Genomic DNA, 19,662 nt, shown 5'->3' with positions numbered 1-19,662 from the left:
CAGTTCTTTCTATTTACAATGTCTTTCATCACCTATCAAAGTCAAATTCTTTCTGCTGATCATATGTACAGGACTAATGGACCCTTTTTTATGTTTATGCAACACAAGTACCCACCTAATACATGACCACTGACAAATTCCTGTTCAGTCATGTGTTCTGTTTTTATTTCCAAACAAGGAATGCTATCCTTCCTTTTCAGAATCTTAAATAGTTCACTATTAAAGCAACACTAGTTAAGATTTGGCATTTTCTGCTTCTGGGCTCCCATAGAGTTGCAGAGTGTAATTTACTTTTACAGCACTGTCCATATAACAAGGAAGAGGGCAGAGGTAGGTTTCCTACCCTCCTCCAAAAGTTACATAGTGCAATTTCTGCAGTGCTCTTTTCTCCGTATTACAGGTCAGTGAAGCATCACAATTATTTTGCCTGTAATTTTAAAGTAAAAATACCACGTAGTGTTGCTTTAAAGGTCTTGAGGTGCTATTGAACAGTAGCCTAGCAGGGTTTCTTTGTTGCTCTGCAAAGCCTCTGAGGAATTCTGAAATACTTTTTCTGAGTAAGACAATTGCCTGTAATTTTAAAGTAAAAATACCACGTAGTGTTTCTTTAAAGGCCTTGAGGTACTCACTGCTGCCATTTAGCTCAGGAACTGTGATAGCTAATCAGAGACAGGCACAATTGTGAATTGCATACTGACAGAAAACTTGAAAACTGAGAACATTTCCTGTTATTGACAAATATGAGGTGTGAATTAAAGAAACAGATTATTCAATGCTGCCATAAAGATACATAAAGCTAGTCTTCGCTATAAAGTCCTTTAAAGTGCAGTTATATAAGCTTTTTAACATTGGATATCAGCAGTAGTTCCATTCACAAAACTGTGCACATAAAAAGGGTCCATATGTCCCACAGTAGACAGAAGTTGAAGTAGGTAACAGACTTTCTTTCCTTTTTTCCTCTTTACCTTCAAAGCTAAAAGAGAATTAGGGCCTACATTTTGATATTTGCATTCTTTATAAATAAACAATAAATATACACAGTTGATTAAACTACAACAGTAACCAATACTACTTCCACATGTAAATCATTCAGATGCTGAAACCTCAGCAGTATTGAATAAATACTTTTCATAGATATGTGAAACAGGTCAGTGTGGCCAAATGGTCATATGTTTTCATAGCAGTCAGTAAAGTCTGATCAGATCAAAATTAGTTTGGCTTTACAAGAAATTTCTTCACAGTAAGGAGGATGTGGAACTAAGTGTTTTGTCACCATGGTGATGGGGTCCCTGGACAGGGTCAGACAGGTCGCACTTGAATGATGTTCACTTCTGAGGCCTGACTGCATTTCGAGCTGATGCCCAGGGGGTGTGTGTCATTGCTGGTGATGATGAAAACAATGGAGGAAGAGTTGAAAGTCACTCTCTTCTTGGGCCGGTCGTCACGGCTATGTGACATCACGATGGGTCGAATGGGACGATTACTGCAGGTCAGGGGGCGGTCCTTGATGCTACGCTGCAGGCGAACCAGGCGTGAGCACAGCATCTGCATCATGCACCGCCGAAACTAACCAAGGAGACATACACATGATCGACATACAACATTTAATTTGTACATTTAAACAATGATGTTATCAAAATGGAATATACTTAGTAAAATGAGACTGGATCCAAGCAAGTAAACCCCACTATATAACACATAACGGCAAGTTGCTTGTAAGCCAACTCATCAACGAAAGCTACCCACACTATGGGAGCTTTTTTACATATCAAAACAAGCTATAACATAGTTATGCATCTTGTGGAATTAGCCCCTGTGGCTAATGCAATAAGGCAAGCTATTCTCGATAGCTAACCTGTCAAAATATTGAAACATTTATATATTCCAATTCCAATGTCTGAATATTCTCATTAACTACGTTTTTGCTAAAAATTCATTGCTTGTTAAAGGGATGCAAGTGCATTATTATGCTATTATATTATCTGTATAGCATGGCCTTAAAATTACAATAATATCTTTTATCTCAATTATTTCTGGGACAATATATCGACCACCCAAATGGCTATTGTGACAGGCCTCAGGTGCATCATGTCCATAGGCATGACGCATATTACGTGCCCACTGCCTTGCTATGCTGGAATTTACTCTGAAGAAGTGGCTCCGAGTTGTAGTCTTCTCTCCAGAAAACCAACATTTCCTGACCACTGAGGCAGCTGCAGAGAAGGCCCCCAAACATTAATAGTTATGGTTATTCTATTAACCTTCATGGCCTTTGCTCATGTAGCTGTTGTTTAAGTCCAGGCATGACGCATGGTCTTGACGTCAGCACATTAGTCAGGACTGTACAATGGGTCACACTTTTGGCCTCTGAGGAGGCACAGGTCAGTCCTCACATGTTGGACTGTATTTTGGTCAATTATGAACCATGTTTGTTCCATTGGCTAGTGCAGAAAGCATGCAGTACGGGAGTTGGCTGTATGAATGAATTAATGATGAAAGAGAACATTACTCACATTATCCTGAGTTTCTGAATCAGAAGTGAAATACAGTGGAACCTCTACCTACGAACTTGATCCATTCCGTGACCCAGTTCGTAAGTGGAAAAGTTCGTTTCTCGAGTCAATTTTCCCCATTTAAAAAATGCGTTCCAGCCCCCACCCCGAAAGTCACCCTTTTTGCACTGATATATGTTTACATAACTCTCAAATTAGTAAAACAAATACATATAGCATTACTAAAAATAAAAGAAATACAGTGGTAACTGTAATAAAAAAGAAAAAGTTTTAAGTGGTTAAATATCGCTACCTTGAAGACGTGACGACTGGCTGGAGGAGTAACACAGGTACTGGCTGTATGATGGGAGGTGGGTGGAATACCGGAGATTAGGTGGGTGAATGTGGGGAGACGAAGCATAGATACGGCTTAACTTAGCCCAATTTCGATGTCTGCTATTTACACTAATGCTAAATTGCTAAAACTACAATTTGCTAATCTTAAAACTCACTCAAGTCTGGGCGCGCTGGGAGACTCGCCTATTGGGGCCAGTGGCCATTTCCAGCCGCCGGCTCAGCGGAGGCTCGGGTTCGTTTCTAGAGTCATGGTTCGTTGGTGGAGGCAAAAATATTCAAATGCCCAGTTCGTAGCTTGGAAAGTTCGTTAGTATAGGCGTTCGTTAGTAGAGGTTCCACTGTATCTCTCCAGTCTTCCCACTTTTTATTTAATGTAGGAAGAGCTTGGGTACATATAATTAGCTTAATCAGTTTGTACACTGCCACATGTCTTGCCATTGGTGTTTTTATGGTTTCCCATATTGAAATATCTCATGTCTGATTCAGAGAACTTGGGGTAGGTAAGTAAAATTGCATTATTTGAATATTTAACAGGATCGATATACTTAGGAATTTCATACATTTTGACATAAATGTTTAAACATTAAGCAAATAAAATGTAAAACTCCAGTTCACTCAAAATATCCTTCCTCACCTTCCTGCTCATGAAGGCGTATATAACAGGGTTGTAGGCTGTGCTGGACTTGGCGAAGAAGGAGGGGATAATGGCGACAGTGGGGGAGACGATGCTTTGTTTTCCAAAAGCCTCCAGCATGGAAACCACAGCGTAGGGTGTCCAGCACAGCAGATAACAGAAAATCATCAGCAGGAACATGGCTGCCACCTTCTTCTCATATCGCAGGATCTTAATTATCTGCACTGTCTGCAGATCCTCGATGGACCGTAGCTAGAATCAATCATAAAAGAGGTAAAGGATTTAAGATACAACGATCAATTACCATTTAATCATCACAATATTAGGAAACATCATACTCCCTCTATACATTGTACATTACTGTGCAAAAGTATAGCAACACCGCAGGAGAAATGCTAGCACAGGCTTCCAGTATCTGTAGTTTCAGGTGCTGCACATCTTGATGGTATGGTGTGGTATATGGTGTACAAAGATATGCGTCAATGGAAACCTCAAGGCCACTGGATATGCGAAATTGCTACATGATGATGTGTTTTCCTCTTTATGCACTGAACCTAACACGTTCCCTGAGTTTTTCCAGGAAGTTGGTGCACCACCACATTATGGGTGTCAGGTCCGAGCATTCCTAGATGAACAGTTTCCTGAAAAGTGGATTGGTCGTCGTGGACTAGTTGAATGGCCCCCAAGCTCTCCCGATCTGACCCCCTTAGACTTTTATCTTTGGGGTCATCTGAAGGCAATTTTCTATGCTGTGAAGATACGAGACATGCAGCACCTGAAACTACAGATACTGGAAGCCTGTGCTAGCATTTCTCCTGCGGTGTTACTATCAGTGTGTGAAGAGTGGGAGAAGAGGTTTGCAATGACAATTATGTTAAAACCAAGCACACCATTGTTTTTCTTGTGAAATTCCCAATACGTTTGATGTGTCACATGGCCCTCTTCCCCTCTTAATCACCACCCACAAACCGGAAGTTAATATCACCAAATATTCCCATTTTATTAAGGTGTATCTATATAAATGGCCCACCCTGTAGATTAGATAAAATGTAAAGGGAACATGAAAAGATTTTTTTTCAAGAATTTAGCCAAAAATATATTAATAGAAATAGACTAAGTGGTACTACTTCTAACAACTCTGCTTGATTTGGTAAATCACCAAAAATCTCTATATCATATAAAGAAAAGATAACAGTGCTATAGTTCTAAAGGAATGTGTACCATTTAAAAAAAAGCCCCTCACACCACAATTCAACATTTCATACTTGATACTGTGGAGCAGAAAATGCAAATACCTTTTCATTGCAGTCTCAAAAAGTATGAAAGCTGCAATGTAAGGGTCATATGATTAAATACTGAAAATTAAATAAAATGTAATTGTTGAGGCTTGTGAAAATGTCCTATTTATCAGGTATGTATGCAGTTTGACTAATTAATATTGTACAGTTAGTTTTGAAGGAGATTTGTTGTTATAGAGTGGCAATACTGTATATTAAATATGTATAAAGGTAGTTTCAATATTTTTAATAGACTACAAATTCACACAGTACTAAAATACAATACACCCAATCTCTGTTCCCACAGTAAGGAAATAATCTACTGAGTTAATAAGGCAGACGAAAAAAAAATCATGTTGGATCTGGGCCAGACCAAATATCACCTGCAACTTCATTTGAATATGACCTGGCTTTGTCCGCTACATTTTGTTCAGTGTCTGTCTTCAAGGGAACTATTCCCTGGAGGAAGCCTCTTTCAATTAATACCAGTCTTTCTCCACATGATTCTTTAATTACAGCCTGAATCTCATCATTATGAAGGACACAGCTGTTCAAGGTCAGCAGTAAGAAGTTGCTGTGTCAGACTGTGGCTGAGAATGGCATACATTTCAACAGTCATAATTACTGGCACAGAAGTAGGTCACCAGTAGAGGGTGTTTTGGTAATATTCTGAAGAGTAATTCAAACTCAAACTAGAGGTGATGTTGTGTATCTATGATGCATTAATAACTGCACAGGACAGGGATGCAGTTATAATCAGAAGATAATTATGGCTGTGGTTTCATTAAAACAGAGCATGTAATGACTACTCATGTCCTTTAACTGCTTGCAGACTGAACAATGATGCATGTGCCCCATTTTCTTTGTTTTCCCCAGAGGAGAATTTTACTGTTTATATGTTCCTCTTTATTGGGTCAGGAGACTTGATAACAAGAGTGCAATTCCCTTAGGAGGTGATATTGTATCAGTCAACACGGAAATTTAAATCTGAGAGATCTTAAGAGATATATGAGAAATAACTGGAAAAATGTCATGTTCAGATACAAATCAACATGGATGGTTCTCGGTTATTTTCTCAGCAAATCTGTGCACAGTGTGAGACTTCACTGATCTCTCCAACCCTATTCTCAGGAGAAATATCTGAGCAGCCAGAGACTTCAGCTAAAGTCTTCTCTGTCTTTCCATCAGATTATCATGTTGTCTAGAAGAAACTTCAGACACATTTTTTATTAGACATTTTTTTAATAGACAGACAGATTGTAAACCCTCCTTACACCGCATCTGGTAATCCATCCCCGCCACCACCATCTGGCTCCTGACACACTTATGACTTATTCTATAATCTGTCAAGACATTTTCAAAGCGCACCCAAATGGGGCAGACAGAGTGCGGTGAGAATGAATGTCAGTGTCATTTTAAAAATGCTATTTTGACAGAGAGGGGAAATTGCGAACATAAATCAGGCATGCTAAAAAAGTGAATGTACTGATGAATCCCACTGTTGTGTTCCAGGGCTGTTGCCTGTGCGTGTTTATGTGAATATATGTACATGAGAATCAGCATGAATGTGGGGTGTTTTTGTACATGGGGTGGAGTGGGTCTCCAGTGACTTAACTGAAGCTGGTAGACTGTTCAGACTGAGCAGACTGAGCAGATGTAATGCCTTGCTTCCTATGAGTCATAAATAATTCATAAAAACAGAGCTGGTCAAAACAGAGGGTGCTTAACTCTCTAGTGTGCACTTGCTCATGCTTATCAGAGCCCTTTAATGCACTGATAAATAAAATCTCCCATATTTCATCAACAGCTTCAAGCTATGTTGTTGATAATGGACGTTGTTGGCATGGATCAGGGCTTTTCTGATAGAAAGTACAGACTATTTGTGGAACATCATTGTTTACCACAGACACCTCCAGACCAGGTGCAGCAGTGTTCCATCTATTAAAACAGAATGAAAAATGACAAGGAACTGGGACATGGAAAACCAGGGAAGGTACATGTGTAAAGACATATGGTTCAATGGAAAAAACTCATAATGGACAGAAATGGTGAAATCTATGCCCAAAACCTACTGTTTGTACATGGCTGAAGTTTAACTTGTACGTTTTAAATCACTGTTTGAATTGCCAGAGAACCCCAGTTGTTACTTGAGCTGTTGAGGTTTGTATCATTTTTGGTATGTGTTTACTTTCATGCAGTTAGTTTCAATTTGCGGTGTCACAAATTTGAAGTCGGTTCCACTGTTAGTAATGTGAAACAGCAAATTTAAGTCAGTATTACCTATATATGGAGCAGAAATTGAGCAACATCCTAATTTTTTTTCATGATTTTCAATGTTTGGAAGTCTCTCCACCATCCAGAAGCCTCTAGATGCCATTTAGAGGCCAAGACTCTTTTTCCCCTATTTACAGAGCCAGGGCTGCATAAAAACATTGAATATTTTTCCAGCACACAAACAGAATGGAGAGCTAGCACATGGTGATGAAACATCTTGTGAATTTTTAAAAAGTGCTTTTAGAAACAAGGTAAATTTCTGGTCTTATATCACATCTGACAATTTCATAAACAAATACTTGGGTCCCCCTGGTGCCTTAGGGGATTAGCATGGTTGCATTTGTGTCACTGTAATGATTAACATTCTAAGACTTGTAAATTAATATAAACAAACTTGTGATGATATTTCTCAGGCTGAAGAACATTGGCTAAGGAAGAATGCATATGTGGGTCGAACATCCAAAAAACACATTGTAAGCAATTGGTTACCACATGAACAGAATCTTTATAAATTTAAGTTTGCCTCACCATGTGCACTGTGTACAGAATATTCCCATAGCAGTAAGCCATGACCCCCACAGGGATGAAGAAGCAGCCAAGCAGGAAGAAGAGGATGAAAGATGCATCATTGGGGTCTTTTGAAGCCCAGTCCAAAGAGCAGCCCAGCTGGTGGACCTCCAGAGTGTACCTATTCCACCCCAGCAGAGGAGCCCCCGTCCAGGCCAGCGAGTACAGCCAGATGTGGGTGATGGCTCTCCAGGCCCAGGGGAAGTCCACCACCTGAGCATGGACTACTCGAATGTAACGCTCATAAGCCAAGGCAGAGAGTGTCATGATGGACACAATACCTGTGAGTAGAGATGATGATAAAAATGAAACAAGGTTGATAATTTAGAAAACAGCTTCTTATTCGATGTAAAAGTGAAAACCAAACACATAATCTCTTCTGAAAAATCTCTTCAAAGCTGGAAATAGATCCAAGGTTTCAACAGGGATCAAGTGGAGTTATGTTTACTGGTGCTAAAAGCATTAATGTTGCTACACATTAACATAGTAGATGCCAAAATCTAGGGCAAAGAGTCTGCCGTCTGTCTGTCTCTTGCTTTTTCTCCTTCTCTCACTCATGCTATTCCCACCATGGGATTCTAGAACCTTTTTACACCCTGCAGTGCTGTCAGAAAATCAATTGATGTGCATGGCTGGTGATTACAATTTGCCCTAAATAAAGGCAAAAGAAAAAAAAAATCTGTGCATTTACCTGTAGCATCTAAAACAAACCTAAAGAGGGAGAGACATGCTGACCCATTTACCCACATCTGCACAAGTCTGAACCACAGAGGCAGACAGATGTGGAGCTTGCTCTTTTGAGTAATCTGTGGCAATGCATTTGCAGGATACGGACAATAAATAAATAAACACAAATACACTGACCTCAACATGTAATACTTTTTTTGTGTCAAGAGGCATCGTGTGAGAAAATCTAGAGAAGAATTCCAACTAGACTACGCTGAGAGTTTAATAAAGTACCTATGTGGAAACCTCCAAGTCAGAGGCTGTTTCTTTGGCACTGGTGAAATTTGGAAAGATACTATGCCAAAGGAAAAGTATGATCCTGGTAGGGTCTGTTTAAAATGAATGCAATTTTGACATTATATATTCCTAACCCAGTAAACTTAACATATTACAGTACTGGTGTTGCACCAGTTAATATTAGGTTGGTGAGTATAGCACCAATATCTAAATATTGCTTCTACATGGCTGAAGATTATCAGAATATAATTGCCTTCCAAAAAGACTTTTTTTGGACAGTAAAAATGTAGTGTTTGATCATGTATAAAACAGTCAGTTATGAATACTGGCTGGTTTTGTGTTATTATTAAGCCTGAATTAATTTATGGGACTAGTTAGAGAAACATATTGGATTAGATCTTTCCTCTTCAGCAAATTATTCAGCGAGTGAGTCACTGACCTCATGCCACACATACTGCATACAGCCATGTACCACGGCATACAGCACTGCTGAAATGTTGTGTGGATAGACCTGGACTTATCTACATATGCATAAGTCAGCGAGCTGTGTAATTGTCTTCCACAGTGGGCGATTGAGCAGGTAAATGATCCTGATCCTATGTGACCTTGAGCTAACAGACTGATGAAGGATCGTGTACACTGGCTCTGAGTACTCCATCGATCCTCAGCAGAGAGACGTCTTAATATATCCTCTCAAACACGCTCCGACAGCAGCCACTTTTAATGGCCTTAGCAACATCTGTTTGGAGCATCTCCTGTCAAACCTGTTTATGCTGCTTTAATGCAATACCTGTCTGGATGTGATAAGCCCATGGGCTATGCTGATTCTCATTATTGTGCTATTGTATTATCATTCTCTAGGGCGCTTTATTGCTGTTGCTATAATTTGTCCTCTGTAAACACCAGTCAAACACAAACCCTCCCTATAATCACCCCACAGTGGGAAGGAGAGATGACAGCTCCAGGTTAAAACCAATCCGTCATTCGCCTCTCCGGCGGAGCAGGAAATGATGGACCCGACAAATAATGTGGGTTACTGTGTCACACGCTCCACAGAAGCCTTGTCAAAGGGCAAAATGTATGTGTCACTGTCATGTGCCATCACATCACATCAGCCTCTCTCTCTCTCTCTCTCTGACCTCTTTGATATACAGCATTGCAGCACATCAGGGTATTTTTATCCCCATACAAAAACCTGCAAACTATATTAAAAGAATTAGCCATAAACACAAACATGTCTTTGATATGGCCAACTTTGTCCTCCATTTATAGAGTGGTCTACATTTTAGCAATTTTATTTCGAAGACACGCCTGTACATAACTGTACATATTTCTATTTGCACAATACATTTCTAATTATAAATACAATGCTGTAGACCATGTATAATTTTTCACTTGGAAATCCAGAGGTGTTCAAAATGTGCACATAGGGCTGTAACTCTACATTACTTTCCACTACATAATATTTATGAAGCATTCTATATGTTACTCACGCGCATGTGCAACTGTCTGTAGCATAATTTACTGTGCTGTTCATCGATTCTTTTTAACCTGAATTATAACACCATGAAAACAAATTTACATAAGGACAGATGTGATTATACTATTTTGGCTGCTGATAATTAACTCTCAACAAATTAATATAATTCAAAATCTATTTATTTTAGTTGATTCTAACTCCCCTGGATTGCCTGAAAGTTACATACTGCTCTGATGATTAATTATTGTGGAAGACTGAAGGAGTGTAGTGCTCAGTTAATGCTGCTGCAGCTGAGGAAGGCATTAATCACATTGCGCACTTCTGTGATATTCTTTTCACCCGAGTCTCCACTATGCACAGTGAATTGTACAAAAGTCAAAAGGGAGACGAGTGGTTGATGAGCCATTCACGAAGCTCAGGCTTTTGACACCAGAGCCAGGTGGGCTTAAAAGACCCTAAATAATTCAGCTCTTTCTTTATGCGCTAATCAATCAAAGATGATACCGTGAGAGGATAAAGAGGAGCAGGTTATTTATTTATTTATTTAGTTAGTTAGTTAGTACCCACAATGGCAAACGACTTAAATGAAAATGCTACAGGGATATCTTTGCTATCATGTCCGAGTGGTGCAGGAGCAAGAAGTCCTATCATGAGTGAAATAAGTAGTCAATGTCATTACTGAGCATTTCTGTAGTGCAGGAGTGGGCAGAGGAATAAGGTTTTTTTCTTTTTAGCAAACTACAAATATACTGTTCTGATTAAAAAAAGAAGAGTGTTTAGGGGTTATTTAATGATATTATTGTGTGTGTATATATATATATATATGACTATTAAAATAATTCGAGGTATGATTCGGTACTTTTACTCTTCTGGTCCCCGTACAGTTGCAGTGTAACTTTTAAAGCAAAGCTGTCTGAAATCAAGGGTGGTTTCTTACCCTTCTCCGAAACTTACATAGTGCAGTTTCTACAGTGCTGAGCCAGAGTAGCAACAACAGAGGTTCTGCTCTCCCTATTACAGGTCAGTGAAGCACCACAAACATTTTGAAGCTGTCATTTTAATTTTAAAACTATACGTAGTGTTAATTTAAAAAGGTAATAATATTTGAACAAGTCACATTGTGTTTTATCCCCAATAACCCATGTTAAAACCAGCAAGAAACAGTTTAAAAGTGAGTTTTTGAACAACTTTTGCACGGAGAGAAAGAGCACTGACCGAACAAGCTGTTGCTGAATCCGTCCCAAACGCAGGTGGCCGCGTCCCAAACCCATCCTCGCTTTACGCACGAGACGAAGGTGAAGTTGACGCCGATGAGGGACACGAGCAAGTCACTGACGCTGATGTTGACCAGCAGTAAGTTAGTTGGAGTCCGTAGCCGCTTGAATCGATAATAAAGTAAAATGACCACTACGTTGTTGCAGAAGCCCAGCACGCCGATGGTGCCGATGGTGAAGGCGAGGACTCGGTAAGTCCCGGTGGCGAATAGGTTTCTCTCCGCGTGCGTCTCAGTCCCATTTTCGTTGAAGGGATTCATCGCGCGCGGAAGTTTGCTCGGAGCATTATTCCGTTCCAGCGCGCGCTCACAACACCTCCGGTCATGGTAAAGGAGCGCTCGTGTCTCACGTGCGCGTTTGTGAATTTATGGCTCCCTTTTCTGTAATTCCACTCACGGGAAATGAGGGCAATTTAGCGCAGCTGTTGTTGTTTTATCCCACCCATATTCAGTCCAATTCCATCTCCTACTCACAAACGGGAATACTACCAGCCAATCACAGCGTGAGGGAGGAGTTTAGCCTTATATCTGTGAATGTGATGCTACGGTAACAGAATAAAGAACCTGAAGTGGGTAGACTAACCTAAAGCCATAAACAACTGTTGTTGTTTTGATACAATCATAACAACACAAAAGTAGCAGGTTAAGCATTAAACCTTACACACACACACACAAAAAATAAATAAATAAAAATGGAGAGGCTGGAGTGTTTTTGTCATCTACAGTTTATTGATAACCCCCAAAATGGAATCGTGAGAATGGAATAAGCATATGAATTTAAGAAGCTGAAAGATCTAAATGACAATGAAGTAAAAGTACATCAAAATGTTATAAAATATATGTTACACTCAATAATGTAATTAATGCAGTGTAGTGGTAGTATGATGTATACAGTGCTATCACAACTGATAATCACACTGGGCACTGTGATGTGGCCCAATAATATCTTTAGTGGACCCTTTATCTCATTACTCACACAATCATGGGTAATGAACTGGATAAGCACTTACAGATAATGAATAATAATAATAATAATAATAATAATAATAATAATAATTTCTCCTTTAGTTTAAATATTTAGTAATTTTATGAGATATTGACAAAGCTATTTTTCACTGAATGCAATTGAATTGGGCAGGGCATATGATCCTAATTACTGATTATATATATGTTGTCAAGATTAATCCATAACCACCCAGTGAGAAAGCTCCTGTTTTGACAGTGCACCCCTGTATTCCAGTCACTAAACTAAGCTAAAAATTGGTCTGATGAATGTCAAAACCAGATAATTGCACTGAAGCTGGACCTGACATTACAGGGACAACAAGGTCTCAGCTCATTAGTGTAGGGAGCTATTTAAAGACAGAGATTTTACAAGAGACTGAAGAAAAGACTCAGATGACAGCTGGGATCCTTAACAGTTGTCCCATGTGTCCAGGATCCCATATTTAACTATTTGGTCCACCTGAAAGCCACTAAATCTGTTTTCTGAGGCACTTAATACCAATGACAATTCAGGTTTGAGGCAGAATATGATGGAATGATCTTCAGACAAGAGATACAGTCCGTTGTGGAATTAGAAGTCCTGCAATGTCACTACATCCTCAGCCCATATTCATTCTCTTAATCAGATTATTTTTTAAAATTGAAATTGATACAGCCAGGAATATAATATTCAGATAAATAATTTTGATTGCATTTTGATTCATTGGAGCACAGGACACTTTTTCACTTCACGTCAGACCCAGAGAAAGTGGTAACATTTCTGGATACATGGTTTTGATTAGTATGTGTGAGCAATGGATTTTGCAAGTTTCTTAATCTAATTTCAATTTTTTTGTACCATTACACAAATCTGCCTTTAACTCTTTGTTGCCCGATATTGGAATGTGTTATTGGCAGCATATATTACACACATAAAAAAGGGGGTGGGGGATCCTAAATATAGGGCTTAAATGATTTGCAAATAATTTATTTGTGTTTATTTACCTTTAGTGCAGCATCTCAACATTTCCAGAAACTGGGTTGGCATAATGATTTTGAATTCACTGTCCTAAAACTTGTTGAGTGTGCTGTACAGCATGTGTTCTTTACCATGTTATTTTAATTAGCAGGGGAGGTGGGAAGCGGGGTGGAAAATATTTAGCAGAAAAACATTCCTGGAGACTCTAATTAGCATTTCATAAAATGTTCTCTTCCATGGTTTGCCTTGAGGAAAGTGTCCATGTGGTTGTGCTGCGGCACAGATGCACACACTGACCTGATTTCAGTTTCTTTCCGGCAGTTATGCCTAACAAACAAAGAAAAAAATATATTACCTGGCAGAGCTCACATCACAATACATTTCTCACACATCTGCCTTCTCTTTTGAAGGGTGTAAAACCAGGGCTTACATTTGCGTATATTCATAAGTTGTATTTGTAAATCAAGAATAAACAAGTACAATCTATTCTACAGTTTTGTGAGATATGTCCAGAGAAGGACAGAGTAATAAATCCTCCAACTGAGGACTTGAGGTATGCTAAGCCTTTGCTGCAGCTTCAGGCACATATCAGATAAACTCATGATGTGTTATGTATGACACTGGCAACCCAACCTAAATGAGCATTTTATTTGGTGTTGTGTAGAAATACTCAACATGAACTTGCTTGATATGCATTTGAAGGAGGATTGTCCGAAACTGGACAGGCATCTGATTCCAGATTCTGCTCAATTTACTGACTTTAGCAGAACATGGTGACTATTATTTATACGTTATTCATATATTATACGTTAACAATGGGGGGCACAAAGACGTTTGTTTATTTTTTGTTGTTGTTTTTTTGAGAATATTTTCTCAAAAACTGCAGCAGACAAAAAATCTAAACAAAAGACTAAAAGAGGCAAAACAAACACAGGCTAGAAGGATATTTACCATCAGAATAACACTGTGTAAATTCTCATGATCGTGTGGATGTGAAATAATACAGCACAAAAAATGCAGTGATGTGATTTATTTGCATGCAGAGTTTGTTTATGTTTAAAAAGTGTAATGTAAAATGTTATGTTGGGAAAGAAATGCTAAATCGTAATCACTAAAATTATTTTCTCTGTCTCATTTCTGCTTAGTCTCACTTTATTTCCCTGTCTGTTTCCTTACATATGTTTCCCTCGCTCCTATATCTCTGTATCTTTCACTGTCTATATATGCCCCTCTCTCTCTCTAGTCTCTATCTCTCCCTAAGTCTCCCTCTCTAAGCCAAATTAATGCCTCAATATTTTTGTTTTCTCAACATCTGCCTTCATGCCCATCCTTTACATTTATACTGTGTTTCTTTAAATAACTTCAATCCCTTGTATTGACATTCTAGCATTATTCGTCCCAAACAAGGTAAAGACAACATACTATATAACATTTTATTTTAACCTGGCGAACACCCAGCAGCCTTTGGCATATCTCTATACTACTCCTTCTTCTAATATGCATAGCTCCATCGCCTTCTCCAGACATGCAGAGGGAAAGATGTAATAAGACCTTTTCAATTGACTGAAGTTTATATGTCCACTACACATGTTAAAAATAAATAATTAATAAGTTCTGTGTTCACTGGGACTGTATATTTTTTATTCAGGACATTCTTATGTTGTCAGTGATGCGAGTCACTGAACAGTGCCCTTTGTGGAGCATGTTGTTGAAGAAGAGTGAATGAGTGAATATGTGAAATATTGAGCTACAGGCCAGTTCCATGTGCTGCTTTGCATCTAAAAATATATCATCGTTGACTGCTGTTGTGGTGGTGTTGAAAAGCAGTGTGAACCTGTGAGGCAGTATCAACCTGTACATGTCCAGTAATATCTCATCAATAACTGTCACTGAGCGTATAATTCAGAAGAGATTGAAAAAGTGGTTTTATGCAAAATGCCCTTTTAGGAAACTTAAGTGAATGAAAGTTTAAAAGATATAATTGAAAGCAGCATGAGCATACAACGGAGTCTCTTGTTGATATAACACATCCATATGCTACCTCATTTCTCTGCTTTAGTTTCCTCCCCAAGCAGCACAGATGAGCCTAGACTCAGCTCCTGGAACTGGGTCAGTATTACAGCCTCGCAACACTCTCTCACTCTCTCTCCCCAGTCCAAGAAAAAAAAAAAACATGGTACACACTGCCCACTGTTCGTACATCTGAAGCGCTGCTGCTTGAATGCATTTCCCTTCATCACTGCAGTAAAAGCATCGCACTGGCCCAATTCTTGTCAGAGTCTCTCCAGAGTCTCTTGTTAGAGTCTCTCCATGGTGACAAGCTCATGTGCAGCTGCTCCAGAGCATTCCATTTCATTTCATGCTTCTTTCTAAAGATTGAACACCCTGTGCATGTACAAATGAATATCTGATTTCACAGTGGGTGTAATGTTTCACGATTTACATTGCTGAAAGTCAATTCAGGGAATATACATACTATAATATTACTTTGCTATCAGTGTATGTGAAGTATAATGCATTAAATATACTTAGAATTATGTGTAGGTGTAGGGGGAGGATTTTCAAGCTCTGGAACTGATGCTAAGGAACATATATGAACCCATAGAGCCAGGCACAATTCTACTGAGTATTCATTCATTCATTCATTCATTCATTCATTCATTCATTTCCTGTAACAGCTATATCCTCTTCAGGGTTGCAGCGGGTCCAGAGCCTACACAAAATTACTGGGTTCAAGGATGGAACACACCCTGGACACGGCTACAGATCATATAGTCTTCAGTATATATCTGAGTCTGTCTACTGCAATAAGGTTCAGTATGTGAAAGGCAGGGTAAATATGGAGAATTACTTTAGGAGTGAATATGTAGGATACACTTACAAACATACACTCGTTGCTTTTGAAGATTTTCTTGTCCTGGTTTGCCTTCATTTGCATTACATTTAAGATGATGTGCTCCACTTTGCCTTTGATATGTGCTCCATTTTGTATATATTTGTGACTGCTTACAAATCAACAAGATACACTGCAGGATCCCTCACAGTGTTGTCAGACATGCAGAGCAAGCAAAATAAATAAATAAATACATAAAACCAAAAAACAAGATAATGCCATGTGTAAACACTGCAATTTCATGCTTGTTTAAATCCGCTTTTTCAAATCAGAATTTGTTAAAAGTATGTGGGAGCTCCAGAGTGTCCTCATCCTTTCATGATGTTCTAGGGGTATTTAGGTAATAAGAGCAATGTTAAGTATATTTCACCATCCGCAGCGTGACGCATGAAGTAGGTCACCATTTGAATAAGTGCAAAATGTTGTTTCTCCATCTGAAGATAAAAACAGGCGACAGTTTGGGTGCAGGAGTCTCTGCACTGGTCTCAGGAATCCAGCTTGTAATTTTTTACAAAAAAAAAAGAAAAAAAGAAACATGTGCAGCCTTTGGGTAAACAAAGGGGTTGTTCACACTGCAAAGAAATGCATAGACACAGATTTTATATGGGTTTTTTCGATCGCATTGAAATCACTTACTAATGTGTACTGAATCCGTTTGGAAGACTTCATGTGGCTTATTCCTGTGAATTCTTTGGGAACAGCCTGGTCTAAAGATGATTTAATAGATATTTTACTTAAAGACCATTCCCAGAGTTTGTACTTACTGTAATTGTCATTCGTAACGTTTGTACTATTTGCATTTGTGGAGGTTCAACTAAATTTCTGGAAATCTAATATTAAAAATCAGAGTGAAATCTTCCCCTAAACCTAACCCTAACTCCAGTGTTAGCTTATCCTAATCATTACTCTAATTTTAAACTTAACAGTTAAACTTTAAACCTAACTCTAATCTTAATCCAACCCCTAAACTTAACCGTTAACCTAACTGTAAACTCCAAAGGATAGAGATGGCACCATTTTGTGCTTTTGTAACTCTTGCAAATATAAAACATCAGAGTTTTTGTAGCTCTTCTTTAGGAGTAAAACAGAGTGTTTGAGTGGATTTAGTGAAACAGTGACACCAGTGGACAGGAGCTCACTTACTGAATGTAACATAACTACAAGTGGTCATAAGGCAACAGGTACAAATGTTAAAAATATCTTGAATGTTCTTTTTAGTGAAATATATACACATTTTTGGACAAATCCCAATTATTGTGGAACTTATCTTGTTTCCTTGTAGACTTCAAACCCTCAGAGCTTGAGGATGTCTGGTGCTGGCAGTACTTGATTTGTTAGAGCTAGATTCTAACTGAATGGCTGCTCATTGACTCTTGTGACTAAGTGATGTGAAAATCTGTCATTGCTTTTCTACATTATCCATAACTACAAGGGCTATTCTTGTATTCTCCAAGCTGTTTTGTGTTGGGTGAATAGTTGATGGACTGAAGCAAATATCACGAGAGCCCAAGAAAACCCTGCTTTCAAATCCTACAAATGCTATTGAATAGGACAGTAAGAAACATCACAAGTACCATAAATCCCAATGCTTTTCAGAAACATACAGGAATGCCCATGGATGTACAAATCATTTTTTTTGTCTTAGAAAAACATTGCACTAAACCAGGCCATGTCTACAACTCAATCTAAAGCTGAAATGGGGGTTGAAAATCCAGCCCAAGGATTAGAGGTGTTTCTTTAGAAGGCAGAGCAGAAGACTCAGTCACCCTGGCTTTAGCGCTTTGCATTTGTGTGGGTGGATTTCAGGAGCAGATGTTTAAAATGAATAAAGCTAAAGGTAAGGCACAAAAATAATCAGATGCATGCATGTTTTTATCTTCAGTCCTGTCTCCTGTCCCAGATTTTGTGTCTGCGTGGCACTGCAAGGCATAAAGGATGCTTAGTTGTGTCATTTTCATTCCAGACAGACAAAACATGTCCATGTTGTTCCCTAATGCCCTGATTTGGATACATGCACACATTACTGAAGGTAAATGCGTGCTTGGCTACTCCAGTTAACCTTCTATCTTTTATACATATGCATCTATGTTTATGTAAATTGCTTCTCATGTTTCCATTTTCTCTTTTTCTCATTTCCTCTTCGTCTCACTTTCTTTTTCTGTTTCTGTTTCCTTACCTATATTTCCCTCGCCCCTTTCTATCTGTATCTATCCATTTCTCTCTCTCTCTCTCTCTCTCTCTCGCTCTCTCAGTACTGGTGAACTGACATGAAATGTCTTCTTTATGGTCAGACTCCTGAGGGTCCTTAGTCTGGCTCAAGTGTCCTTTACACTACCCTTCCTTCCATTAACACATTCACTAATCCTGACCACCAGAGAGTCCCACTCTAGTCTAAGTGTTCTGGGCTATTACCTGGGAGAATAGTGTAGCCAATGGTGCTGATACAAGAGGAAGTATGGGATGCATTCATGTAGAGATGGTAGAGATAAGAATGGAACCGGGGTCACATTCAAGCTGATTCACCGGCACTGTGAAATTAATTGGTGCTAAAATTAATTTACATTGCAAAAACATTTTAACTGATTTTGTTTCAGTTAAAGGAACACAGGGTACGATTTAGTATTTTTGTAAGCTTCTCCTACAACAGCAGCGTGTAATCACTTTTACAGCACTGTCTTGAAATCTAGTGTTACATAGTACAGTTTCTTCTGATAGTTACATAGTACAGTTTTTGCAGTGCTGAGCCTGGACAACAACAACAACAACAAAAGCCCTATTCTCACTATTACAGGTTAGTGAATAATCACAGTGACTTTGAAGCTGTAATTTTATGGTAGAAATACTACTAAGTTCTACTAAGACTACTTCGCACACTTAAATCTGATATTGTCTAAAAACTGTAAATACACAATATATACAAATCATGTACTAACAATTACACACACAACTTGCTATTATAAAAACCCCCACATTCTTTATTCTTATACCATGGTAAACGATTAAAGCCTTTAACTTAATCTAAATACAGAATTCTGAAAATATCTTGCTAAAGCTTCGTCCTGAAATTTTCCATAAGCTCCCTGCTCTCCCCCTCCCAGCGCCCCTGTGTGACAGACAGGATTAGTGTGTCCTTGGAGGGATGGCAGAGCTCTGCTGGGCCTTATCTACTGTAACACAATGTGCTGTTCAAGTCTTGGAGTGCATCAATCACGCCTCAGTGTGTTACCTGAACTGATGAGCGTGTCTTTATTTTACTCTCGGTTCCACTTCGTTCTCCTGAGACAAACAGGTTCATTTCTGCTTTTCACAGAACCAGTGCACTTTACCATGCTGTACGAATAAAGACGTATTCCTCCATTCTGAGTACAGTGTTCTGCTCTCCGTCATATTCTACATAATCACACTCACTGAGGCCCACACACTATCCTGTAAAAGCTATTTGTGGCTGTCAGAACAGAACCTTTTGTCTCTACACTGAATGATTAATGG

The 19,662-nt window shown here is 38.8% G+C and overlaps 1 protein-coding gene across 1 annotated transcript; it reads right to left on the bottom strand.

Moving 5' to 3' along the window:
- Positions 1–13: 13 nt before the first annotated feature.
- Positions 14–11,700, bottom strand: opn3 (opsin 3). The gene is made up of 4 exons (XM_066679467.1): positions 11,260–11,700; positions 7,563–7,882; positions 3,484–3,735; positions 14–1,566 (listed from the first exon to the last, which is right to left on the bottom strand). The coding sequence occupies exons 1-4, from the start codon at positions 11,576–11,578 to the stop codon at positions 1,300–1,302; spliced, it is 1,158 nt and encodes a 385-aa protein (XP_066535564.1). The 5' UTR covers positions 11,579–11,700; the 3' UTR covers positions 14–1,299.
- Positions 11,701–19,662: the final 7,962 nt, after the last annotated feature.

The sequence above is a fragment of the Hoplias malabaricus genome, chromosome 8 (assembly GCF_029633855.1).
Source record: "Hoplias malabaricus isolate fHopMal1 chromosome 8, fHopMal1.hap1, whole genome shotgun sequence".
In the NCBI taxonomy this organism is placed as follows: domain Eukaryota; kingdom Metazoa; phylum Chordata; class Actinopteri; order Characiformes; family Erythrinidae; genus Hoplias; species Hoplias malabaricus.
This window is presented reverse-complemented; position numbering and strand designations above follow the sequence as displayed.